General features: G+C 40.4%; 2 protein-coding genes and 1 non-coding gene across 3 annotated transcripts in view; 1 reads left to right on the top strand and 2 right to left on the bottom strand.

Moving 5' to 3' along the window:
- LOC128257728 (leucine-rich repeat-containing protein 15) overlaps positions 1-26,724 on the bottom strand; it is a 54,260-nt gene that overhangs the window by 11,486 nt on the left and 16,050 nt on the right. The window contains exons 2-3 of the mRNA XM_052988897.1: positions 18,768-18,825; positions 3,090-3,307 (exon numbers count right to left, since the gene is read on the bottom strand). The gene's annotated coding sequence lies outside the window, so the exon portion shown is untranslated. The remainder of the gene's footprint in view (positions 1-3,089; positions 3,308-18,767; positions 18,826-26,724) is intronic.
- On the bottom strand, positions 20,498-20,569 carry Trnad-guc (transfer RNA aspartic acid (anticodon GUC)). The gene has a single exon. It is a non-coding gene; the product is annotated as a tRNA-Asp (tRNA).
- Positions 21,202-23,298, top strand: LOC128257729 (uncharacterized). Its single transcript, XM_052988899.1, is given in 3 exon segments — positions 21,202-21,673; positions 21,676-22,093; positions 22,379-23,298. Coding segments are annotated over 3 exon segments (1,482 nt in total). The 5' UTR covers positions 21,202-21,444; the 3' UTR covers positions 23,214-23,298.

Below are 26,724 nucleotides of genomic sequence, written 5' to 3'. Positions count from 1 at the left end.
TAAATTAGTGAACAAAAAAATAGTTATGAAGTGAATTGAACTTTAATCTGTCATTAAGACGGCTCTTTAAATAAAGCTAATTATAACATTATATTCTGCAAGAAATTGCTAAAATGAATTAAACTTTTTTCTGTCTTTAAGATGGCTTAAAGCTTAAAGCTTATAATAGGAATTTCCGTATAACTTTAAATAAATTAAAATACTAATTTCCTCAAAGTTCTTAATCAAAATATAGATTAAACAATTTGATCCCCTTTTTTGCAGTGAGAGGTTGGTCAGAGCTAACCAGACTCATTTAAAGAGAGACCCCGAGACATGAGCTAAGTGCGATGGCGAAATTTATGCGAAGAATGCAGCAGCAATATGTGCAACGGCAGCAGCAGCAACACTGCAACAGCAGCAGCAACACTGCAACAGCAGCAGCCACAGCAACAGCAACAGCAACACTGCAACACGGCAGCAACATCAACTGAACCACACGGCTGGCCAGCATTTTTCTTCGTCCTGTTTGCTTTTGGCATCCCGTGCTGGTTGGCAGCACCCAAAAAAAATGGACCAACAAGGGAGCAGGACGATATTTTTCCTCATTTTTTCCTGGCCGTTGAATAATGTTCAACGTGTGTGTATGTGAGTGCAAGAGTGTGTTGGAGACAGGAAAAGTATTTGCGAGTGAAAAGTCTGCAGTTGCCTGTGTGATGTGTGAATAAGTGAGCTTTGTAAGAAGTTTTTCATTTCCCGCTTTTTCCTCTTTGTCCGCCGCTCATCTCTCACTCGCCACCATTCTCGGCAATTTTTCAGTTTCTCCATTGTTCCAAAGGGAAAAGTGTGGCGGTGAGGGGGTGAAGGGGTGAAGGGGGGGAACTGTGGCTAGGCATACGGAAACTTAATAAGATTTTAATTGAAGCGCAAGAATTTAATTAATTTAATTATGAATACATAAGCTGAAGACGGCCAGAGGAATGATATATGTAAGTGAAAAGCAGACGAAGAGCAAAAAAATGCTCGCCACTGAGGAATGCAATAAAATGGCAGATTTGATTTAATCATTTAAAATGTAAAAGAAAACTCAAAGGGGGTGGATTTCTTTGAAGTGTGAGCCGTTTCCTAAGAAAAAATATGAAAAAATGTTAAAGTCAATAAGAAAAGGCTTGCCAAAAAGGAAAGTGTTTACCTGTGATAAAAAATTAGGTCATAACATTATGAATATTTACTAAACAAAGAAATAAAAATTACAAAAAAATGCATGTATATGTTTCGCCCTTCAGACTTAAATAAGCAAGAATACTTTATAACTTATTCAGAATATACTTATTAGTTTTATATTTTTGCTACTATCAGAAGTGCAAACAATTTGCATAAAAGACACGTTCGAGCGCATTTCAGACGCTGTTTTAAACGCGTTGCCAGTGCACAGTACTTTTTTGGCGCGATTCAGGTTTCCATACAAAAAATAAATTAACTTCCGCATTCTGAACGGACTGAACGAGTGCGAGTGCATTGGCCTGAGCCAAAGAAGTGCGTGACAATTATGTTGCACAAGCCAGAGTGTCTACTGCTGTCTAGTTAGAGCGGCAAACCCGTCATTCCTTGACTTAATTAAAACCAGACTTTTCGCCGAACGACGAGTCATTAATCTAATTACTGCTTTCAATTAAACGCGAACGAAAAGCAACTTCGGCTGCATAAATCAATTGATTTGGCTCACATGTATTGGATATCATCGTCGTCATTGAGCTTGATTCATTCATTCAAACACTTGTACATCTGTTCGCCTATGTTCGTTTATCAATTATTGCTTTTCGGAACCAAGGGGGCAGCATATCGAGTACTGAGTTTTCCACTGCACCGTTGACCGACTTTGAGTTATTGTTGTTGCGCAGCTTTTTTTTTGTTTTGTTTGATTTTCATTAAGTTTAGCCCCTTTGCCGCTTTCAGATCGCGTTGCCAGTTGCTGCTGGCAGTTGCCAGTTGCAAGTTGCCGGTTGCTGTTGCAATTACTTGCGTCATTAAGCAGGCGACCATTCAGCCCCGAGTTCTCGAGTTCTTGAGTTTGGTCCCGAGCTCTCCCCGGGTCATTCCCCTGATCCCTTGGGTGATTTATATTACTTTGCCAAGTTTCCAGAGTCGCCAAAGATTTTCAATTGAGTTGCTCGCTCTGTTTTGCCAACATTAACAACTTGCAATTAGTGTGCAATATGTTGTTGTTGCTGTTGTCGACTTAAAGTTTTTCTGGTTAACCCCAAAATGGCACGTCAGTGGCGGAGTCGAAGTCCCTATGGTTGGAAAAGCTTGGAAAAGTTGTTTTTGATTACTTTGAAAAATACAAAAACAAAATGTTGTGGATTGGGTTCGAGTTAACAGAATGTTTTTGAAATTAATTATACAAATTACAAAGATGCTTTAAGCAACAGATACAGATACAGACACCCAAAAAAATTAATTTATTTATTATTTTAAAAAAAGATTTTTAGATATATGCAATTCATACATATTTTCTTTGAGAAATTAAAGAGTTTTCAATGAGAACAAAGAATTATTTTTATCAATCGATTAGATTCCAACTGTTTTCGTTAAAAATTATATTGTTATTATAGCTTAAAATCTACATAATTGGCATTTTACTATAAAATTAACATTTTTTCCTTTCAGTGCGCTGCTAAAGTCAACAACATGAGTCAACGATATTGGTTTAGTATTTGTATCATATTAATGCCATGGGCTTAATTTATAATCCCCCTTAACATAACAAATCCTAACCATAATCCTCAAACTCCAATGCAGTTGCTAAAAAAACAGAAAAGCTGAATCCGAAACCAAAAATTTGCCAATAAATAGAAAAAAATCACACTGGCGACAAAAACTGCGTGGCTGCACACTCGTCAGACAGCGCGATTTAAGCCGCAATGCGACAGCATGAGCGTGGAGGGGGGTTGGAAAATAGAGAAGGGAGGGGGCTGAGGATTGACAGGGAGCTGTCCCCAATTATTTGTTGTATTTAGCAGAAAATGAAATGAAATAAGTGACAACATCAATGCGAATTAAAATTATTGTCACCGGTGGTGTAATGCAATCAGTTTCGATTTGATTACCTTTAATTGACTTTTCAGCACTGTTAAATCGGCGACAGCGACGTCGGCATAGGCAGCAAAAATGCTGACAGCGTCATCAGCATTTAACACTTTTTGTCGCCGCTCATTAACAATTCAAACTGTGTGCTTTGACCCACTCCGCCTGGTGGCTTAATTTATTTTATTTAATTCAATTTCAATGCCGGAACTTGTTGTCAAACATATTGTTGATGGAGGGCCTGCAACGAGAATAATTTGCAAAAAAACCATAAATTATTTAATCCAGCTGCAGCAGCATCGTAAATTGTTAATAATATGGCAAAGAGGTCTGTATGTCGGCAATTTATGATTTGCTTAAAAAATTCATTTAACTGTATTCCGAGTGGGATCGCTCTGGGGACAGACTTTTTTATAATACCTATATATTTTTTTTTTCCAGATTCTTTTTCGCTCCCATCTCTGGCAATTTGCTTTTTTAATTTTAATTTTAATTATTTATTTATGTTAATGCCTTAATGGTTCCATTGAACGATGATATTCATTTTCCATATTTGCCGAAAAACTTGATTCCATTTAATGTCATGCATTAATTAGATTTTTTCGTTTAATGCATTTCGAACTTAACTCCCATCCGATTACGCCTAGATAAGCTCTAGATAATTATTTAATATTCAATTACTCAAATAGGAATTTTGCATTTGAATAAGTTCCCGCCCGCTGTAAAAAAGAGTTGAACAAATTGTTCGCCCTTAATGAATAAATTGTTTGCCTTGCAATTTGGCTGTGCAACTGCTTTCGCATCTGAAATATTTCCGCAATTTAATATGCTGCAAAAGGAGCCACTGAGGTGAGGCCAGCACATAAAGCAAATGTGAGTCTGAGCCGCCGCAGAATATAAAAATGTATATCTGAAAATGTGGAAAAGCGTAAGAGGGAAAATGCAAAATGCTGGGCCTCGCCTATTGCCACTGGGAACTGTCCCTTGTCTGCGTCCCCAAAACTCCCCCTGCTACCGATCCTTTCCTCCTGACCCAGCCTGTGTCCCTTGTCTTTTGGGCTGCTGGCTCTGGCTCTGACTCTGGCTCTGACTCCATACATGGCAAGTGTTGTAAGTATGTGCTTAAATACGCATTTATTCATACAAATATGGCCAGGAGGCGTCTGCGGCAACCGCAGAGAGCATGAGCATCAACAGCGGGAGCAGTTGGAGTAGCAGCCGGCAAAACAATAAAAACAAGTTGTGAATGCTTAACTAAAATTTGGGCTCGAATAAGGAATATCCCGTAACTGCCTTTTCTTTTTTTTTAATCATTAATTTGTCTTAAATCTGATTTAGTTGTTTCAAAATATATATAATTTATTCTTCCCGACTAGATACATTTTTTTTGATAATAATTTTATTATTGTGTTAGACAAACACTTTCGATATTATTGCCTTTTTTACATTGGTGCAAATGAGTTATTACTAAACGTTTTTAATTTTCTTTGATTTAAAATAAGATATTAATTTTTGAAAAAAAAACTGGATGGTTGTTAAGGTTTTGTTTTTTTTTAATGGCACTACTTCAAGGACAATAACTGTTCCAAAACAATAATAAAAATGTATTGAAAAAAAAAAAATGTATCAAAAGTCAAATATCTGCACGTTTTAATTGCTAATCTGAATCTAAAACCTCAAACCAGAATATGCCTTAATCATAAACTTGTGTAATTTTGGCAACATCTTCCCTTAAGTAAGTTTCTCCTGAATCCAGCATACCCCTTGCCATACCCATACCCTGTGGTCACTCGCTATGGCAAAACGCAGAGCGAACGAATTTCCATGTCGTCGTCGTTGTCGTTGTCGTGGTTGTTGCTCGTTAGTTGCGCATCTGATTTGCCCGCCGAGGGAAAAGGAACGGGGCGGTGGGGGAGGAGGGTCCACAGGATGCGGACCCAATGCCGGACCCCTGGATGGTTGCCCCGCGGGCTCCTGGGCCACGCGAACATGGCGCAAATGTGACAAATATGGTCATGAAGTGTGCAAGTGACAAGTCCAACATACTTACAAATTTTCATGAGGACCCACAAAACCCGCTGGTTGAGGGCCAGAGCGGAATTCCTCTGCGTTTTCAAATATATGTTAATGATGTTGAAGGGGGTGGAGGAGGTGGCTGCGGCGCACAATGATTTCCAGTTTTTCTCCTTACAATTTTCCCTGTTTAGTTGGCCAAACGTATTTCCTGTCTTTCCGCCGCTTACCCAACACCTCTACAACTGTTTTTATTTTAACGATTTTCCCCCGTTTCTTTCGCAGCCTTTGTTCGGCAAATAAAAAACTGATTTGAATATGTGCAAACTAATGCCGCTGTTGATGAGCTGGCGCTTTTTTTCGCCTGCTCGCTGCGCAAATTAAATTTCAATTTCAATTTTCAACGGAAGCGGTTTGAACAGGGATTTCTTTCTTTCATTCTTCGGGTCTAATGTGATTTAGATAGCTTTGGGGTTTTAATTGGCAAACATCAACGGGAAAAAAAGAGAACGATGTTTCTTAAGTGTGGGGTAAAATTTGTGAACAGCTCTTCGTTAATGATTATGGGAAATTTGTAACTATGTTTATATTTACATAACAAAGTTTGTAATTAAAACGAATTTTGCTCATTAACTTGGTTCTTTTCAAGAAATTGTGCTTTAATTCAACGTCCGTTTGCCACTTTATTTATTTTTACTTTCCCACAATGATTAATCGATTGACTTGTCGCAATCCTTAATAATCCCAGCAGGAAATGCGTGTCTCAGCTCCAAACGAGAACGTCTTAAAAGGGTAAGAATAAGCGGCCGGAGAATCAGTCATCTCGCTGCATCCTCCATAGCACATGTCCATTTTCCAGCCTCGGACAGGAAATAACAGCGAGCTGACTGAGCAAACAAGAAATCAAACAACTTGCAAGGCAGCAAAAACCAAGGAACAACACCAGCCCAGATTTCCAGGCATGGTCAACAGCAATCAATGTTGCATGCCACATGCAATGGGACTCTGAAAATCAGACGACCAAGTTTTCCGATCCGAAAACTCATTTAAAATAGGTACGCATCGAGGGAATGGGGGTTGTACAGTACTTTTACTACACAGAGAACAAATATTGGAGCGAAAAATTGTATTTTGAATAAAAATAAATTCAAGTTCGATCATAAGTAAAAATAAACATTTTCATATCTTATTTTTTTGACAAAGTTATAGAGCTTGGAAGTACAATAGTTCTATAGTCAGAAAACTATAAAATTATGTTATCTTTTAATAAAAACTTATTTTTGTATTCAGATGTTTCTGGTGAACTTAGTTAAGTTTATAATCTTATAAAACCATTTCTCACTGTGCACGCACGCACTTAGTTTGTCTACTCTCGTTGAAACTCTAAACAACAAAATCCGTCACGAAAATTACATAATTACCTGCAATAAATTGTAATTACGGACTTCGGTAACATTTTGCTTAGATAAACGCTTTTTCATGTCGCTGTCTGGGGGCTCTGTTTGCTTTTGTTTTTGTTTTGGTCTTTCGGTGTTTGGGTGCTTTGGTGCTTTGGTCTCTTTTCCATTTCGGTTTCATTTGGCCCCAGTGCGACGACATTGACTTTGCTTCGTCCGCTGGCATAAATTAGACCAAGCAATTACAACAACAGCCAGACTGAGGTGACAATGTCAAGAGGGGAGCGGGTATCTGCACGTTTTTGGTTCTACAAAATAGCGCTACATGTTATCCAACGCCCCCAGGCACTAGAGTCATTTATACCGATTTGTGGGTGGTCAGAAATTCGGTAAGCTATGGGAGAATCATGCCCAGAGGAGCCACAAGAATAAATCTGTGTAAATTTATAATTTAATTTCCACGGGACTGTCCTCGAAGGCAGTGCTAACCTCATTTGATCTAGAGCGACTTCGGATTCCGATGGAATCTCAGCATCAATATTTTAACCCAGACCCAATGAATCATGCATTGGATCGAATGCCAAATTATACCACTGGCCCACAACACTGGCTTTGGAAAATATATATTTGACAAATTGAGCTGAAATCGATAAATAATAATTGAAGCCGAGTGTGCAGAGGCCAGAAAATGACTGTAGATTGTAGATGAAAGAGATAATATACTATGGGGGCCACCGAGAGGTAGACACTCTGTCTCGGGCTACCCATAAAAGCAATTTCAATAAATAAACAAATTAGGTCAATGCAAACGGCAAGCCAGAGAGAGAGAAATACTCGCACACAAATCGAACGACGCAAAAATATCTGCAAAACTGTTTGAAGGTGACCAAAATGTGTTTATTTTGGACCTCATTAGGGTGACCCATAAACCCAACCACCCACTTTGCTCTCATTTATTATAAACATCAAATCTGAACTAAAAAAAGTCATTATGCATCCCAAAAACGTTGACTGTAAACTGGTTTTTTGACTCTTTGTCCAGCTGCATATTAAAGTTGTTCAAGCACCAGATTTGCATATTTAAACAAAAACATGCAGACGAAAAATGTCGAGTAATCAACTTTGAACCATATAAATTTACGCTTAACATTTCCTACACACCAATCTACAATATTTCATTGAAAGCTCACAAACAAAATCACGAACAAAATTAAAAATGCAAAATCAATGGGAAATAAATGCGCATAACGTTTAGCGTAATTACGGATCGGCAACCAATGCAAATCCAATCCAAATGAATCTATGTAAACATACACACGCTGGAATGTTTCCCTTGATAAGCTAGAAAAATGAATTTTTATAAAAATATATTGCTAAGGTTAATTGGGTGCTGATGTCTGTGCATTCGACATCGAACCGAAGCGATGACATAATGATCGGTCTAAGTATATAAAAACACATTTTAATCTCTATACATTTCTGGTTTCACCAATCGCAGATTCCGCAGAAATCATGCATATTCTTAGCATCCTAAGGTGTGCTGTTGTTTAACAATGATTAATTTGAAGTTTTAACTTTTTTTCAGGTGACAAACACAACACTGCTGATTTGCATGGTTTTTTGTTCAAAGTTTGGCTTAAGACCTCTTTGCATATATTAAAAATGGAATATTTTGCTTTTGAACACGAATAATCATTTTTTACTGGATTATTAAAATAAATGGTGATTTTTGAGGATCTGCAGTTCTGTCATTTAACTTTCCTGGAACAAATCCCTTTTTAAATTTTCTTATATTTTATTGTGCTTTGTATAAAAGTGTACCACATTTATGCAAGTCACATGTGATTTAGGCTAATTATATCCCCGACTAATGCCAATGTTAGGCCTCAAATGAGTTGGGCTTATCAACGGATTTCCATTTCCTCTGCCTGTTTTTTGCCTGATATAATCATCCGCTTCGTTAATGTCCCCGCAGCCTGCCATGGCATAACTTTTATTTGCAGGTCATTAAACATTTAGGACCACGCCCCTTAACGTCACTAAAAGCGCTGTTTGGCCGACCGACCGGGGGAGCTTTGCATAAATCGATCTGAGGTCTGAGCCTGTCTCCGGCTATTTACTTATTTATCACAATGACCCAGCCCTATTCCCAGCCCATTCCCTTTTGAGTAGACCACACACAGCGTAATAGTTCCCGAGTTCGTCTTTTTTTCCTTTTTCCTTTTTCCTTTTTTTTTTTTTGCACTCCTCAGGCTGGTCCTCCATTATGCCGCTGTTTGCCTTGATAATGTTTCCAGGGGGGAAGCCTGCTCAAGTTGGTCAAGACATCGCTGCCTTTTTGTCATTTCAGTTGTGTTTACTAAGCGGAAACACGAAAAAATAAATATATATGGGAGTGGGTATTTATATATATTTGCACACCTCCCCCTTTGGTGGCCAAAGAAGGCCTAGTTCTGACTCTTCCTGACTCCTGACTCCCGATTGCCGACTCTGCTCCTAAGCAAATAATTTATTTATGGGCTTGTTTACTTGTTCCGGCTCGGGATCTGCGTCGGCTTCTTTTGTCATGTTTGCCAAGGGCTTAGTAGGTGGCAGTTCTCGAATTCGCTTTATAAATAAGAAATCAATTGATTTTATTTACAACTCTTAAGGCGCTTAGCCATTCCCCGGCTTTGGTGTTTCGGAAATTGAACCACTCTATGATAAAGTCGATTCCACATAAATATTGTTTCTGCGAACCGGGAGAATCACAAGCTGCTCTTTCGCCTTAATAAAAATATTTACATTCGTTTCTGCTGCAGTTGCAAACGCAGTTCGCAGTTCTCAGTTCGCAGTTCTCAGTTCTCAGTTCGCAGTTCTCAGTTCCCATTGAGTAATCAAATGTCGGCTGCGTGAAAATGTTTACGGTGGTTTTCTGGGAATAACTGTTGGGGAAGTGTTGAAAATTTATCTGCCGGGCCATGCAAATTTTTCGTTTTTATTTGCGCCACGTTTAGTGCACTGCAGCATTGGGGCCGCAAAAACAAAAAGGGTGAAAGGGAAAAGGAAACCCGGAGCCAGCAGCCAGCAGTCAGCAGCCAGCAGTCAGCAGCCAGCAGCCCAGTTTTCCATTAGCAAATGCAACCACAAAAGCTTGGCTCCATCCCTCCTGCTCTTTATCTACATATATCTCACTTGCTCCCGCGGTCTCTCGCTCTACTAATGCCGATCCGATAATTTGCACTTAACTGCCAGAGTTCTGGCTCGATTCTCGATTCTCGTTCCTGGTTTCAGTTACTTTCATCCAAAATTCCCTTTCATAAAACATTTTTTTCCCCTTCAACTTTTGCCTGTTCTGCTGACAAATTCGGGCAAAAAGTTTCTGTTCGAGGGGCTAACATTATGTGCTTGGAGCTCTGGAGCCAGTTCACTGCATTCGATGGTTACACAATTCGGTCTGATGAAAGACCATCAGGCGGAGCGTGAATCGAAGTTAAAGTTCGGTTTTCTTTATATTTACATTTCTCATCGAGGGGGCAGGAAATGCGAACAGCTAAAGGATTTCCGTGGTCATGGCTAACGGCTTTTCCTATACTATACTATACTATATCTTGGCCCTGACACCGCACATAAGTTATTATTTACTCTGACAATAGGGGAGTGTTCGTTCGAGGGACAGGATGTAGCGTGTAGAGTGTAGAACTCCTCCAGCTCCAGTTTGCCACTCAATTGACGCTCGATGCAGACCGTCGAGTCCTTGCCCCAGAATTTCCCCCGGGCTGTTGTCGGCCTGCCAAGTGTTGGCGTGTTGACTTGGCTCCCCAAACTGACTTTATCCCCGACTCCGCTCCGCTCCGCTCCTTTTCTGTCTCCTTCTCCTTCTCCTTCCCATTTTCCATTTTAGTTTTCCACTTGATAGTTCTCTGAAGTCCACATTGCTGTTTCTAGTTGTTTTCATGTGTAATTTGTACTTACACAGTAAAAATGTCAAAGCAATTTTCGATTATTGATTATAAACATTGAGCTTATGAACTTCCAGAATCGTAATACAAGAAAACTTAATCAACATTCTTTAAGACTAATATTATTTGATTGCTTTACAATATTGGTTAAGGAACTTTAGCATTTGCTTAACATTCGTTTAGTTTTTAAACCAATATTATAAGATATATTGTTTTTAGATAACAATTATTTTTATTATTTGCTTAAATACAAGCTAATGCATGCTAATTTTTTTCCCCGTGCAAAAGCATGGCTTCAATCATTCCCCGACTTTTCGATTCCCCCAACTTTTTGCATTGCATTTTCCCTAGAACTGGCTTTGTTTATTTTTTCTAGGGACACTCCCCCTTTTTAAAGTTTAAATAATGGTTGCTTTTTGATTCCAACCCATAATTCAAAGGCAAACGGCACAAATCGAAGTTGGGGTGGGGATGGGGGTGGGCAAACGTATCTGGATGGCCAAGTATTTGAGCCAGCAAAGTGCTGTCCAAGGCCGGAGGCAAGTTGTATCTGCTAGTTGCTCCAGCTATCTGTATCTGTCGGTTTCGTTCGCTCTTTTGAGTGGCGCTACGTTGACCATTTTTGGGTGGCCCCACCATCGCTGAGGTGGAGTACTAGGAGGTGGGGCGTCTATAGATGCTGTACAGCATTGAAGCTGCCAGCACGCGTTGATGCCGTTGTTGTCCGTTGGCCATAAAAAGTCAGACAAGTTCCAGGGCGACGCGTTGCCATTGTGACTTCGGAACGCTTTTTGTGGTGTTCTGTCTCTACGGCTTGTCAAACGTGGCTGTTAGATACAATTACAGTTAGCTGCAGATAGCCGGAGTGGCTATGCGAACGGCGGCACTCGTTTGAAGTCCGCTCCACCGCCTCCAGGTATGTATCTTCATCTCGCATCTCACATCTCGCATCTCGCAGCTCCATCTTTGCCTTAGTCATGTGCGGTCGCCAAAGTTATCGGATACCATGCGAGACTTTCTGATTTCCATTGTCTCAAGTGCAAAGATTTTCGCTCTTCGTAGATCTGCATCGGGGCGTGCGGAATTCGCAACATATCTAAATGGCCCGGAGGCGTGTGAATCATCGGATATGGCCCTGGCCACTGGCAACTGGCCATTAAAGTGCGACAAGTGTTCGGAGCCGGTGGAAAATTGCATAATTGCCATGTTGGGGATAATTGCCGCCGATGAATCATCCCACAGATCGTCGGGCTTCGAAAGCAAAACATGTAGAAACTGGTTCCGGATTAATGGTTCGCTATTAAGGGGGCTGCTACCAAATTTTGGCATAATTATTGTATCGAGTGATCAGTGAAGACATGAGGAAAGTTACGGATTTATTTTTGCTCAACATTAAATATAGGTTCCGAAATAACAACTTATTCATAAATTGGTAAATGGTTTCGTCTAGCATTAGTATTTCCTACTCTTAGTTCATGAATTGAATAAAATGATTGAACAAAATTGCTCTTAGATTGTGTTTTTAATTTTAAGGCATTTTAAATTTGTTTCCGGTTTTAATTGCTTTTATTTTCTTAATTCGCTTGCTGCCAGCCATTGTTTCCTTTTAACTTGGGTTACCAAAATCGCTTGGTTAAACATAAACTAAACTAAAGAAAACCTCCCACAAAAACGCACCCAGAAAAGCAATTAAAGATTAAAGTCTGGCAGAGAGGAAAAGAAAAGCAGAGTCGGTGACTGAAAATGGATGACCAGCACGTGTTAAGCTTATTAGGAACTTTGATTTCGGTCGGACCATAGAGCTTCCTTAGACCTTCCGGTCCAACTCTTTGCAGCCCGAAAATCAAGACATAAATCCCGGGGCTCAAAAAACACACAGCTCGGCCGGCAGCAAAATGGCAACAACTAATAACCAATAAAAAGTCTTAAGCCATCTTAAGCTCATAAATGTTATTTTCAAATACAGAAAATACAGAGCTGTGGTCTGAGGTCAAAGGGCAGGGCGGTCGTTCCTTCGTTCTAGGGCCATAAAATAATCCAACTACGTGTGAGTGCTAGTGTGAGTGCCCCCCAAAGGAAACCATTCGAGTTGAAAAGCCCTTTTAATAAGCATTTTGGCCAGACTCGAGGAAAATAAAAATGAAAATAAAAATAAAAACTTGCATTCGAGCGAACGGCAACAAGTGGAAAGCGACGGGGGCCGGGGGGTTGATGGAGTGTGGCAGGGTTAAGGAGAATCCACTTCAGCTGATGTCTGAGTGAATGAAGTCGAAAGATGAGCAGCCCAAGCCCCAGCCAATGATTGGCAGGAGAAAGAGTCGGACATAGCTGTGCGAGAGAGAGGGGAGAACGCCCCGGAGCGGGCTGTAAAATAGAGCAACAGTCGGCGGCAACAGTTGTTGCCTCAGAGCTGCGGTCATGTTGCATGTTCAAGATGACAGCCTGGCTGCCACTCGGCGAGGGTTTCTTTAAAAGTTTTAAGAGCTAAAGTTTAATTAAAATTAATTTCAAAATATATTCTATATCTATTTCAAAACGACAAGGGATCATAATATAAATCAATCAAAAATAAATTTTTCCTATTTAAATGCCAATATTTAAAATCAAATATATATTTAACAATGCTTTTTATTTTTAACAGTCTGTATTGTGTGAGTTTGGCTTAAAGGGCTGAGATACTAGGAAATAATCGAATAATAATGATTCAATTAAAAATAGCCCTTTTCTTAGACCTTAGTAGATAGCCTCTTAAGAAGCTTTAAGTTTCGCGGAATTTGTGTTATTTAAATATTTTCTACAATACAAAATAAACACAATACACAATCCGGTTTTAAAGTTAAAAGCTGCTTTTTTAAAAGCGACCTTTTATAATCAGTAACTCAAAAGCAGTCATTCTGGAATAAATATACTACAAGGATTAACTCTGATAATCTGATGTCCAATATGCATTTACTATTTTCGAAACTTGTGAAGCCACCCGTTTATCAATTTAACTCACGGCTGGCAGACAGGCAGTCAGAGCCGCAGAGTCAGGCCAGGCTGGCTGGCAAAACGCTGCAATGCAGTTGAACTTTTAATTTGATGAATGATATACATTTGTCTCGAGTGCGAGGCAACCCCTTCTGCCGCGACCCTCTTTCTTAAAGCATCTCGCGGGCCTTGGTCTGCCACTTTGCCACGCTGCCACAGAGATTGTCGGCCGGTAATTGTTGTGGATTGCAGCTGGGAGATGGGAGATGGGACAGTCCGAAGACCAAAGACCGATCGCCTGGAAATATTTGCACAGACAAGTTGAGACCCCTTCACACACATGCTCCTCTGCGGCGCTCGGGCTGATCTGGATCTCTACTCGACTTGGGCTATATAATTTTGCTTAGCTGCAATTATGAGATGTGCCGGGCTGATCTTGAACCAGGCAAACGAGCGAGAATCGGGGTGCACACACATGGAGGAGCGGCAGCAGAAACCTGAACTTCACCGGAAGCTTCGTCTTCTGTGCGCGCGGGTCTTTTGTGAATCAAAAGCAGAGCAGCAAAGCGGCAGAGGCAGTGAAAAAAATTGAAAAAAAAAAGAATAACTCGTTCTTACGGTTATCTGTTGGTTTTACAAGTGCCCCGAGTGCTGCAGAAGAATCTCCCCTGCACCGCCATTCTTCATGCGTCTGGCAGATGCCAACATAAAATACATCCAACATCCTTAATTATGACAATCATCTCAGCTTGATGTTCATTTCTTGACTTGACTTGACTTGGTTTTGTTTTCCGCGGCTGCTGATCTCCGATCCAGATCGCTGGTGTATTGTATCCGTATCCACCAGTCGCCATAGTGTGTGTATGTTGCTATGGGGTCACTCCTCGATCGAATTCGTGTGGATGGCAGAGGGAGGGCGAGAGATCGCAGTAAGAGATCTTTGGCACAGTTTTCGAAAACACTTCGGAATGCCGTGCACTGGGGGTTGATTTGGTGCCAGGATGGGAACCAACCAAGTGGGGGAGATCGTTTCCCCGAAGGTTGGGAGCGTGAGAGCTTTGTTCTTATGACGATTCCGGGTGACTTGGATTGGCTGGAAGTGATGGTTGATCGCGGGAGATATAATTATTGCCAAGGGATATTTTATTCATTGTATATTTCCCTTTTTTTGGTTAGCACTGGTAAAAGAAACGAAGTAAGTCAAAATATTTTGAACTCAAATTGAATATTATTCGTTTTGATTTGCCTTTGTATTTTTTGTATTTTTTTATATGAACATTTTAAAATTGCTATAAATTTTTATTTTGAGAATTTTTGGAATTCATAAATATCGTTCTGAAAATTTGTATTTCAATTAAAATCATAGAGTGAAATCAAATAGAAATTCTTTTAAAAATAATATCATCCAAATTGATTTAAATATTTTAATATTAAATTATGCATCCAAAATTATATCATTTAATATTTAGTTTAAAATTTATAAAATTTCGAATTCAATAGTCAGATATTTATTTTTACTTTGCACTTTTTGTATTATTTATGTAGATATAAAACAAAAATTTAGTGCATTTATTAACCGACAGAACATTAAGTAAATTGGTTTTAAAAATGATATCAATACTGTTTTGAAAATTTATTCATTATTCAGATTTAGTATTAACTGAAAGTTTTAATACTAATAGTAATAATAAATTATTGCAGTGATAAAATCAGAGTTCGCTGGACCTAGCAAACGAAAGATTGCATTACTGGGAAAGTATTTTTTTATTTTACTATCCCTACAAAACAACACGACCTCAAACCCCCGACATGTCCAGAATTTTCTAAGCGAACACTTTCGCTTTCGGGCCGACAGATCCCAATTACAAAACCAGCTGATTGATTATGCGGCACGGGCAATTAAAAGCTCAGCTTTCACCCTAAGGCCAGTTGCCAGCGGACAGTTGGCAACCACTAATTACTTTCACTGGACCACTGGGCCCGTCATCAAACCCAACTTGCAAATAAGCCAACTCAAAGTCAGAGGCGCAGTTACAATTCGAGCACGCAGCCGGACTTTGGTTATCATGGTCGTCATCATCGCAGGGGGCCAAAAGGTTAATATGGCAATTAGCCAACTTAGCCAAAAGAAAGCCGAGGCAAAAAAAGGCAATCGCCGGGAAAAGCCAAACTCTCTGACAATTAACAGAGCCATAGCTTTCGTAGCTCGTAGATGCGATAACTTTCAAATGCGATTAGGGTCGATGAGCTGCCAACTGAATCCAAATCGACAGGTTCTAACAAATGATGATTCTGTTTTCGTTTCTCTTTGTGTTTTTTTGTTTTTGTTGTTTTCTTTCCATCGAAGCTCAGAACGGATGCCGGCATCCACAAGATACTTTTGAAAGTAGCTCAACAGGTTCACGCCTCTATCGAAATCTCAGACACACATTAAATGTAATTTTCGAACGAAAAAATGGAAGGACAGACGGGCCGAAAATGAAAACCTTTCGAGCCAGCCTCACTTGTAAGTGGTACATCAAAAATTTCCAACAGTTTTTCAAGTGTTTATGATGGGGATGGTTGCATTGAGAGGAGGCATTGCTTTTGGCGTGATTACCGCAAGTAAACTATCTCTCGCAGCTGGATTTTTATGAGCCAACGAGCTGCCGGTTTTTATTTCTCTGTGCCTGTGCCTGAGTCGGTGTCTGTTTTTGTTTTCCCTTTTTTTGTTGTGATTTTTTTTTTTCTTCGTCTTTATGAAGATGAATTTCTTTTTTATGAGCGATTTAGACGTGCCTGCCGCTCTGTATGCCCTGCTGTTTTGTAGCTTCAATTACCTCAGACCTCGGTTGATTGATTTCGCCGCAATCGAATTCAATATCAAGGCAAAGCCCACCAGCTAATCCAAATTAGAGCGCCTTTTGTCATAAGCCCTAACAATACGTCATCATCGGTTTACCTTCAATCGACGACCCACAAAAAAAAACGCACAAAACAGATAGAGAACCAATGACAAATCCGTTCAACAAGTGGCACTCGAGAGCAGATCTCTTGTCGAGGGCTTCTGCTTCTGCTTACATCAATGCCAGCATCCAATCTTTATCTGCGGCTCATCAAGCGGATCGCATTTGCATACAATTCCCATCGGTGCGTGTTTCCTATATATACTATATCATTTTCGCTATCGCCAGTGACAATCTGGTGGGCATAAATCAGGGGGCCGCATCTTGGCTTAGATCTCCAGTATATAAATTTAAATTAGCCAGTTCAACTTTTACCCCCTAACTGGCGGGCCGGTGATTTAGCACTTGGAATAAGCCAAGAATCGCTTTGCAGGTGTTTCAATGCCAAAAACGAGTTTACATGCGACTTGACTTATTTGCCTGCTAATTTCTGGTTATTTATGCGACCGAAGCCGTTGGAAAAAAAGTCAAACAATAGACGGCATTTGGGTGGGGCCTCAAGTTGCTTTGCGGATTTGTTTATTTTTCTGTGAGCGCGCTTTTCGGGCTGCCTTTTTTTTTGGGGGGGTTGTCCATTGTTTGCCTGACAACATGACAATTACACGTTCAGAATTTTCGAAAAACAAATTGCGTTGTCAGCTTTGGTTGGTGGTAATCAGCATGGCAAATTATGGAATTATTTCCACCTGAAATCGAGTGCCTGAAGGTCGTCGCTATAATTCAATCACTTAGTCAAGTGCAGGTTTAATTTATGTCTAAGGTGATCTCAGACAAGACCCAAAATTTAAAAACAAAAAAAAAAACAAATAAAAATAATTGTTTTGGCAAATTTAAATTTTAGACAATTTACAGGTTTTTGCTGATGATGTCAGAGAATCATTTGGATATGCTCGAAGTATCTTCTTGGTAGCCATTAAGATATTTCTGAAAAGGATTAATTTAGCAATTATTTTCAGATACGGACAGAAACATTTTGAAATGGCTAAATTAATTTATATGATGATTTCACACCCAAAAATGCTTATACCAAAAGATGATCAAGAAAAGATAATTGCTCATTAAAAATAAAAGATTGGTAATAATTTAAAAATAGTGGCAAACAAAGAACACAACGACTTTAATTAAGCTACAAATGGTAATGAAATACTAAGTAATAGTTCGCTCATTAATGCTTCTTTAAAATTAAAAAGCCTGGCTTTTTGTTTTGTCGTTGCAATTCCGGGACTTTCAGCGATGGCATCCTTTCAACACACGACAAAGGATACTCCAAAAGTTGACGACTGCTGTTTCGGTATTTTTAAAGGAAAAAGTTGGATGAGAGTAAAGGCCTGTTTGTTATTTACCGACAACTTTATGGCCACATGTCGACGACAACAACAACAGCAACAACAACGACGGCGAATTGTCATCATAAACAATGTGAGCGGGGCAACAACAACAACAACAAAAAAAGGCAACGAATTTGTTGCTTAAATTTTTGCCTCTCGTAATTTTTTCCCTTTTGCGGTTGTTGTTTTTGTTGATGCGCATGTGTGAAAAATAAGCAAGTTTCCCGAGCTGGACCCCCAAGTAATGTGGGGGGTGTGGTCGGTCGTCAACGCCAGCGACGTCAACGAATTTTTTCCATTTAGGTTTTTCTTCATTTTTTTCTACCCCCGTTTGGGGGGAAAAGCGACGCCACGGCGTCTATTTAATGAAGTGCCAGAGCGCCGGCGATTTTTTGGGGACATTTTTTCTATGCGGCGCGGATAGTGTGAATTTTCACATCAAGTCTACTGCAGTTTTGGAATGGCATAAAGCGATAGCACCGAGTTGAGCCGAGCTGAGCCAAGTTGAGTTATCTCTTCTGCTGAAGGTGCCAACGGCCGGGTTGACAGGTAGGTGGAGGTTTGGTTTACTTGATTTAAGTACGGATTGAATGGGGTTAGCAGGTTTGTGTTCAAGGCAAGGCACGTTTAGTGGTACTTAAAAGACCGTTTTAAGGCACTTGAATACAGAGAAGATTGACCACTAACGGAGGTGTTATGTCTTGATTAGTTTGGACATTTTAGTGCTTTTATTAAATATGTATTTAGAGCTTTAGCCTTAGCTTGTTTATTATCCTAGCTCGAAATTTATGGTAAAAGTCGCAATTTATGAACAAAATATAGGCATGCGTATAAGGTTTAAAGAATTAATTAGCCAAACGGGTTATTAATTTCTCTTATATTAAGATATAATTATATATTAAAATTGGTTTGAATACATTATGTACATTGGTAGTTTTAACTAGATATTTCCTCCTACACATGGGCTTTTAAATCTCTCGAAAATAGATCAAAACCAACAGGCTGACACATGTGCGAGATCATGTAGACTTAACCTAAGCCCCCGTTTTAAAGCTCTTTAATCCAACGTATCGCAACGACTCGAGGGCCATTCATCCAAGCACTTACCCGCTAACACATGTGTATCCAATCACTCTCTGCCCCAATGACGTTCTGCCGGTATAATCTGTAATGAAGAGCAAACATATAAATTTAATAAGCTGTCACATAAATTTTCCGTTCTCTCATGAGCACTTAAATCTATGGACTAGACCCAGTCCAAAAAAATCATTCGAGCTGAACACTAAATTAGATAGAGAGCCAGCGAAAAAATGAGAACCTAAAAATAGTGGACAACGAACAGAAGCGGGGGGGAAAATGTGAAACAAATTAAATCCACTTTAAAACTGTTGCCAATGGCAAAATGAAAATGTTTTGGCATCTGTTTCGATTTAAAGGATTGAGTGGAAATTGAATACTTTCCCAAGAACGCTGACTAAGTGGAAATTAATAGCCGAGAAAACCCCACCGAAAAAAAAATTGAGGGAAAGACAGGAAAACTTTCACTGGAAACTGTAACGAGAAACTTGAAATGACTCTTTGAACTGTGAACCATGAACATGGAGTTGTCGAGGGCCCTGAAGTGCCGTGGATTGGAGTGTTTGGATTGTGTGTTCGACTAGACGCATCATAAATATTTGAAATGTGTCTCCGTAACCGACACGATGATGGTTCCATCGGGGAATCTCTGGAGCAGGGGGCAGCCAGCATGCCACATGGCAGCAGCAACATTTTGACACACTTAAGTGTCGGACAGCCCCCATCATCAGCGGTCTGATCACCGACGATCCGATCCGATCCGATCCGATGCGATCCTCAGCCGACTGGGGCGAAGATGTGCGACAATAAATTTGGAAATTATGAACATAATTCTTCATTAACAGCGCCTCCGTGCTGTTGCCATTGATAAATTGGAAAACTCGATAGAGCAGAGGCGGCTGGCTCCCCAGCCTTTTCTTCTTCCCTTCCGAATTCCGAATTTCAAATTCCCAAACCCAATCCGAATACGAATACGAAACGAAACGAAAGTGAAATGTGAACTGCCCACATTTGCTTTCGTTTTATGTGGCCAGTTGGTGGGTTGGCGAACGGAACTCCGGGCTTTGGGACTTTGGGTCCAAATGGCCAGTGATAAATTGGCGATATTACGGCAGCAGATTATTCAAATTTCTGCCCGTGGGCGTTAACCCACAAAAAGGCATTTGAAGAATGCCAAACCAGGCCAGAGATAGACCCATTTCTAATAGTGCCCGGCGATTGTGCGGCATTCAAATTGAAATAACGTGATTTTTGTGGTCCACTGGCCGTTGCTCGATGGTGCAGGGCAGGTGGTTGACATAGATTATTCCCCCATTCAGCTATTGTTTTGCGGTTTTGCGCAGATTTCTGGGCTTGACTGAATCGAAACGCACTTTTTCCTCTCTATTATTTAGTGGGCGTTGCCGCGACTTTCTGGTAGTTTCTTGTTTGTTTTTTTGTGTACATGTATATGTCCCTAAGTGAATTAAATGGCATTGAACACTTGGAGTTTTTTTGAAATGTTTTAATATCTTGGGGAATAAATATTGTTTAGAAACGAAATAAAATACATAAAAAAGCAAAAATATAAATATATATTTAATTCTCTTTGCAAACTCCTTAAAAAAGTTCAATACTTGCTGACTATTGTTTTAAAGTAAACCAACTCAAAACCATTTACTGCTTTATAGGCAGTTGGTTGGGAAACAAAGGCAACCCAAAAAAAATATTCTACATAAAAAAAAATTACCAGTTTTTGTAAAAAAAAAAAATTTCAACATCTCCCCGACGGGGAATTGAACCCCGGTCTCCCGCGTGACAGGCGGGGATACTAACCACTATACTATCGAGGATGTTGAGTTTCGATCGACCGAATGTATTCATAGCTTTGAGCACCGTTCTTATCTGTGAGCAAGAACCGGATAAGAGAAAGAGAGAATGAAAGAGAGAAAAAGTGAGAACAGAAATGAGATCTTAATAATTAACAAATTTGTATGGAAAAACCGACCCGACCAATTTTGTGTTCCAAGTTTGAGTTCCCCAGTTTAACAATTTATTTTACAAAATTTGTTGTAATTACTGATCTGGATTTTTCACATATCTTATCAATTTTCCACCGCAATCAATTGATTTTAATGCGTTTCCAGCATAGCGCTCGCCGCTGCTCCACTTTATGCGGCATGCCAGATACCAGATCTCGTTCTCTCGGTTTTTCTGGGGCCCCCGAGACCAGCCGTAAATTGCAGCCGGGAGTGGGTCTGGCCCACAGCGGTTTCGAAATCATTCCCACCTCATAACAACCAGCAGGTAGAGCCGCCCCTTCACTTCGATTCACTCCAAACCGCTCCACACGACGCATGCAACGCGCGTTCGGCTTTCACAGCCCAATTCACTTGCCGCAAAAACCGCAAGGTGCGTTGTTATAGTTGCTCAAAAGCATTCAAAGCGAAAAATGCCATTGGAAAAGCACAAAAGCAAAAGCAATTACGCAAGCAACATGGATTTTGCTGTCTCTCTCATAAAATCAAAGGCTTAAAAATAAATATTTTCACTAAAAGTATTTATTCTTTAAAATTATAATTGATCTGTTTATAAAGCCTCCTTCGACTCAACCATCAAACAAACAGAAATAGTTCCATGTTAAAAATTCTCATGTTGAAATTCCATTTGGTATAAAACTGATAATTCCTCGACATCCATTTGTTGGAAAATTAAAAAATCAGCAGTCATGTCCGGGCGGCGATGTGTGATCTGTGGCGAGGAGCCGCCGGCGAAGGACGCGAAGGGCAACGAGGCGTATGCGTATCCCAAGACGGCAGAGGAGGCCAGGATCTGGCAGGCCAGTATGGCGGCCAAGAACTGCTGCCTGGAGAGCATCCAAAACCAGTGTTGCGTCTGTGTGGCGCACATTCCCGACTTTGTGAAGCGGGCCAAGAAGATTGGCCGGCGGTTAAGACACTGGAGCGGGAAAAAGAGAAGCGAATGGATGAAAGGGCCGCGGCAGAGGCGGCCATGGGCTGCCAGTGCCCCGATGATGGTCAGCCCGGTCCCGAGCGCCCCACCGTTAATGTCCTGCTCCTCAATGGCGCGTCGCTGCCCACGTATTGCGGCAAGGGTCAGTCCTGCGTGAATTTGCGACCACTTCCAGCGGCCGAGGGCGATTCGGAAGTGAAGCTAACCAAATGGCTAAATCCCAAGGACTCGGACACGGAGATATTTGTGCAGGAGTCGGAATTTAAGGACACCGGCGGGACCTTTCCGGACATAGATGGCACCGAGGTCACCATGTTGCGCGCTCCCATGCAGGAGGAAGAGAAGCTCGAGCATCTGCAGCAGGAGCAGCAGGAGGCGGACCAGGAGCAGGACCCGAGTGTCAGGTGCGAAAAACTAGTGACTTATGTGTATGCTCCTCTGTCCTTAAAAGTGATTCAAGAGAAAGTAGAATTGGTAAAAGTTTCGTATGCCCTTAATAACTTTTTTAAAACACTTAAACTTGCACGTTATTCAGGTGTAAAAAGCACTTAACCCAAGTTAATTTATGGAAAACGAACAAAAGAATTTTATTTATTTCTATCTAAGCTAAGGCCTTCAACAAAACGTTAAACCTTGGCAAAGTTTTCAGTTGCATCAATCAATATGTTTTCTACTTTCTGCCAATTTAGGAGGCGCCGCAATAGCTGCCTGCCCGGCTGCACGGACGTCCTTCTCCTGGGCCGCGGTCACCATCCCACGGACGAGTGTCCTTGCCAGTGTGAGCAGTGCACGAGGCCCTCTGGCCTGCCAGAAGACGAACCCTGTTGCCAGCCGGAATGCTGTCCGGAACCGGAGCCGATCTACCACACCCAACCGCCCTGCGGCTGCGAGTGTGAGCAGCAGGTGCGGCGGGAACTCACGAAGGTCATCAAGACGCAGGGTCGCAGGATTCACGAGCTGGAGGAGATACTCTGCCGGCAGAATAATCTGCGCAACTGTCTGCAGCGGAAGCTGGATGAGTTGTACTGTGAATTTGGTCGCCTAGATGAGGATGAGGCCAGTCGATCGCGACTAACCTGTCGGGGAAGCGAACGTGGCGGTCCCGATTGTGTGGCTGTTTTGAATCCAGCTCCACCGCCACCACCACCGCCACCGCAACCAAGAAGCGATCCTCCCTCTAGACGATCGCTAATCAGCCGTCGATTGACCCTCATGAAGGCCAATCAAGTGGAGGAGGAGCCGGCAACGGAGGAGCAGAGGGCTTCGTTGCCAATGCCAGGTCAACGGGTGCACTGTTTTGCGGAGAAAAGGGCCCATTCCGTGCAGGCCACCCATCGACCTCGCTGGGTCCAAGTGGCGGATAAAGACAAAACAGACTCGGATAGCAAGATAGCTATTCGATTCGGAAACAACAGCACCTACCTAGTCCCCAGTGGGAACGAATCCTTCTACACTTTGGGTCCCAGGTCCCAAAACTCCCATTCCAACTCCACCTATTCCTTGTCCAACAGATCCCGTACTTGATGTGCCCGTCTGCCACCCACAAAACCCCCCCCCGTTGCATCTCCCTGTCCTGTGCAATCATGCAAATAAAAATATATTCTTTTTTCCGGCTCTGTGCAAATGTTTTTAACCCAAATATTTTGTAGACATGCAATATTTATGTAGACATGCTGCAAACAATTTGCAGCTGAGTGAACGACAGAGCACTGAAAAAAACCCCATGTTTTTTTTTTTATTTTTAAAATAGTTACTTTTTAAATAGTTACTTTTCACAGTCCATTTGGTTGGAGAAAAAAATGTGGGCAATTTTTCTTTGGCTTCAGTAAGGAAAATAAATGCATATAAGTAAAAACTATTTTATTTTTATTGGCAAAATAACAATTTTATTAATATTTACGCTTAAATTCAATACAATGATTATTCTGTTTAAGATGTAAGTCAAAGGCTTGGAATATTTAATTAAAAGTGTAAACAACATGCCGCTTATATATTTTCTTCAGTTAATCAAATCATAGCGCAGTCAATAGTTGTGATAAATAATACTTATTATTTTTTTTGATATTTACAAAGGTAAAACGTAATAATTTCAGTGACTCGAGAAAGGGAAGAATGAAACTGGATTGGAGAGCTGAGACCCACTCCCGGCTCAATGCGAACCACTCGAACACCCCTCGAAAGCGACAGCTGCGTGCAAATTGTTGCCATTTTATGGCATTTCAGTGCAAACGAATGCAGCTGTCCATACTCCACCCCCCGTCATTTAAACCCACCCCCAACTCGCAAATGCACCCCCCTGCAATTTAGGGAACAATTTTCGCTTACTATCCCAAATGTTCATAAACACATTAAAATGATAATTAAAAGAAAATTTCGCTCTCTTTTCATTTTTCGCACATCAGCAGCAAAGTTAATGCCGCAATGTTGCATCTGCATTATTTATTTATTATGTATGCAAATGCATTTAATTGCATGGCCGAAAGAGGAAGCGAGAGAGAGAAGGCGAGAGAGAGAGAGAGAGAGGGCGAAAGATACAGAGACAGAGGAGCTGCAGGCGAGGCAACGTCAAACAATTTGCATATTTTAGCATGTAATGAAATTTGTAATAATTCTGCAATTAATTGCGTACGTGTCCTTGTTATAGTCCACGTAGCAGTTGGACGGGAGGAGTCCAGTTTCATTTTCAGTTTGTGTGGGTTTTTGGCTTCTCGCCCCAAGGGCCATGAAAACACACACCGCCAAGTATTTTGCCGGGCATTAATTTTCAAGTTTTGCGTGCATAAATAAAATGACATATATATAAATAGATATGGCCATATATATATTCGATCTATAGATAGAAAAAAAAATGTATAACTTAAATCCCAAAAATAAAAATATTTATTCTTGTCCTTATTGATTTAATCCTAAGTAATTATAATTACTAAAGTATAAACAAAAGTTGCATTTAAAATACTGAGCGATTTAACAATTTCTGAGCTCTGTAACAGGTTTGTATGAGCCATTCAGTAATTTATTTATAAATAGCTTACAACATTCTGAGCGCCTTAACAGCTCAATATACCTACTTATGTTTTAAAACTGTTTCATTTAACAAACGCAGTTCAATTGAATTTTGCTTGGCTTCACTTTACGAATTCTCTCGGAATCGCCACATTTTAGGACCCCGACTTTGACCTGCACTTGAAACTGCCAAAACAAAGCAATCGACTGCGGACCTTTCCACCCTGCTCTCCCCAAAGTCCTTCATTGGCGGCGGCTGCTTTACAATTTGCATGTTTACAAGTAAATTTCCAACATGAATATTTATTTATTTTACCATTGCAACGCAGCAAATGGAGTTGTTGTGTGCTCTGTTGTGGCAGGGCATTGTTGCTGCTGGCGGTGGCTGTTGATGTTGATGGGTTGTATATACCTTCGGCTAGGTGTTCGACATGGTCTTGTTGTTTTAATCCTCCGCCCCCGCCCCGCCCCCGTCCCTTAAATTCCGCCCACCAACCCCTTCGGTGGATTTGCAATAACAAGCTGCCTGGGCCATTGTTGTTGTTGGTCATTTTGTTGTTTGTTTTTAATTGTTTTGCATGTTTTCATTTCATTTGCAGTCGCACTGCAAAAAGGGAATAAAAATCGGGTTGCGGGGCAATCGACACCGTCATTATGGCGAGAACAACAACAGCAAATATTTATGCTGATTTTTATGCTACTTGGGCGCATAAAAGTGTATTTAAATGCGAAGATGTCAGGGGCAGACAATCGTGTTGCATTTGCCTATCGCATGGCAAATACATTCTTTGATTTTCATTTCGATTTGATGTTTTTCAATTACATTAAGGGTCCTGCCACTTCGGGATTTTCCAACCCCCACCCCCCAGCAGGCATCATTTGTTGCCCCGATTTTGTTTTTACTTTTAGCTGTTTTTTCGGCAGTTTTCTTGTTTGTTTATTCTGCAATTGTCTGGACTGGCAGACAGACAATAGATTTCAAGGATGGTTTCATTTCAGCTGCGTCCATTTGTGTTTCGTTTTCATTCTGCTTTTACGGCTTGCAATAATCATTTGGCGAGGAACGGAAGCGGAAGTACAAAAGCGATGAGCGAGGGCAAAAGGAAGCGGGCCAAAAGGAAAAGTGCCAAAAGGAAAGTCTCATAAAATTAGTAGGAATGACTTTAAAATGCCATGTTTTAGAGTAGAGCCCCAACCATGCCATTCATTGTAACCATTCTTGCCTTTTTTTTATTCTGTTCTTTGATGATGATTTTTCATTAGTTTCGCGCCGTTTGAGGCCGCCAATTAAAATTGAAAGAGATGGAGGCCAATATTGGAAAAATATCTCCACATTTCTATACACATTTATATCAAAATGTATATATATTGTACTTGTGCACAGAAAACATTTTTTTTTTGCAAACAAAAGTTTGGCTTTGTTTTTACTTTCGTTTTAAAAAATGTTTAAGTTCAAAAGTATATATACTAATTAAATTATTTTGATTGGCTTTTTGAAATTAATATAACAACTATCTAAAAGTATGCATACTAAATTTGGATATTATATAAACATTTTTGTATTTTTTATGTGTACAGATAGACATGCCGTCATGATGATAAATGAGCTCTGCCTTAGCTTAACTGAAATGCGTGCTAAATGTTATAATTGCCGCCATTCATTGAGGCTTTCGGATCGAGGGATAGAGAAAGGAACGAGGCATGTGCAAAACATTTGAAACGCTTTGAATTAGTGGCAATTTTGTTAATCTAAAAGGTTAAATATAGTGCTTGAATTCAGCTAGATATACGAGCAGCATGACAATCATTAAATTGACAGCTCTCGACAACTTTAACACAAAATAATGCCGTGCAAAAAATTTAAATTTTGCGATCAATTTCCTCGTAATTTGGCAATTTCCAGCACCCTTCCTATTGAATTTGCTGCTCTGTTCGCACAAGCAAACTCATCTCGAAGAATATAAATGCCATTTTGAGTTTTTCCTCTGCTTTCTTCATATTTAACTGGCAGTGCGAAATTGCGCAAAGAAAA

The sequence above is a fragment of the Drosophila gunungcola genome (genome assembly GCF_025200985.1).
Source record: "Drosophila gunungcola strain Sukarami chromosome 3L unlocalized genomic scaffold, Dgunungcola_SK_2 000002F, whole genome shotgun sequence".
Taxonomy (NCBI): Eukaryota; Metazoa; Arthropoda; class Insecta; order Diptera; family Drosophilidae; genus Drosophila; species Drosophila gunungcola.
Note: the sequence above shows the minus strand (reverse complement) of the source record. Positions and strands in the feature narration are given on the sequence as shown.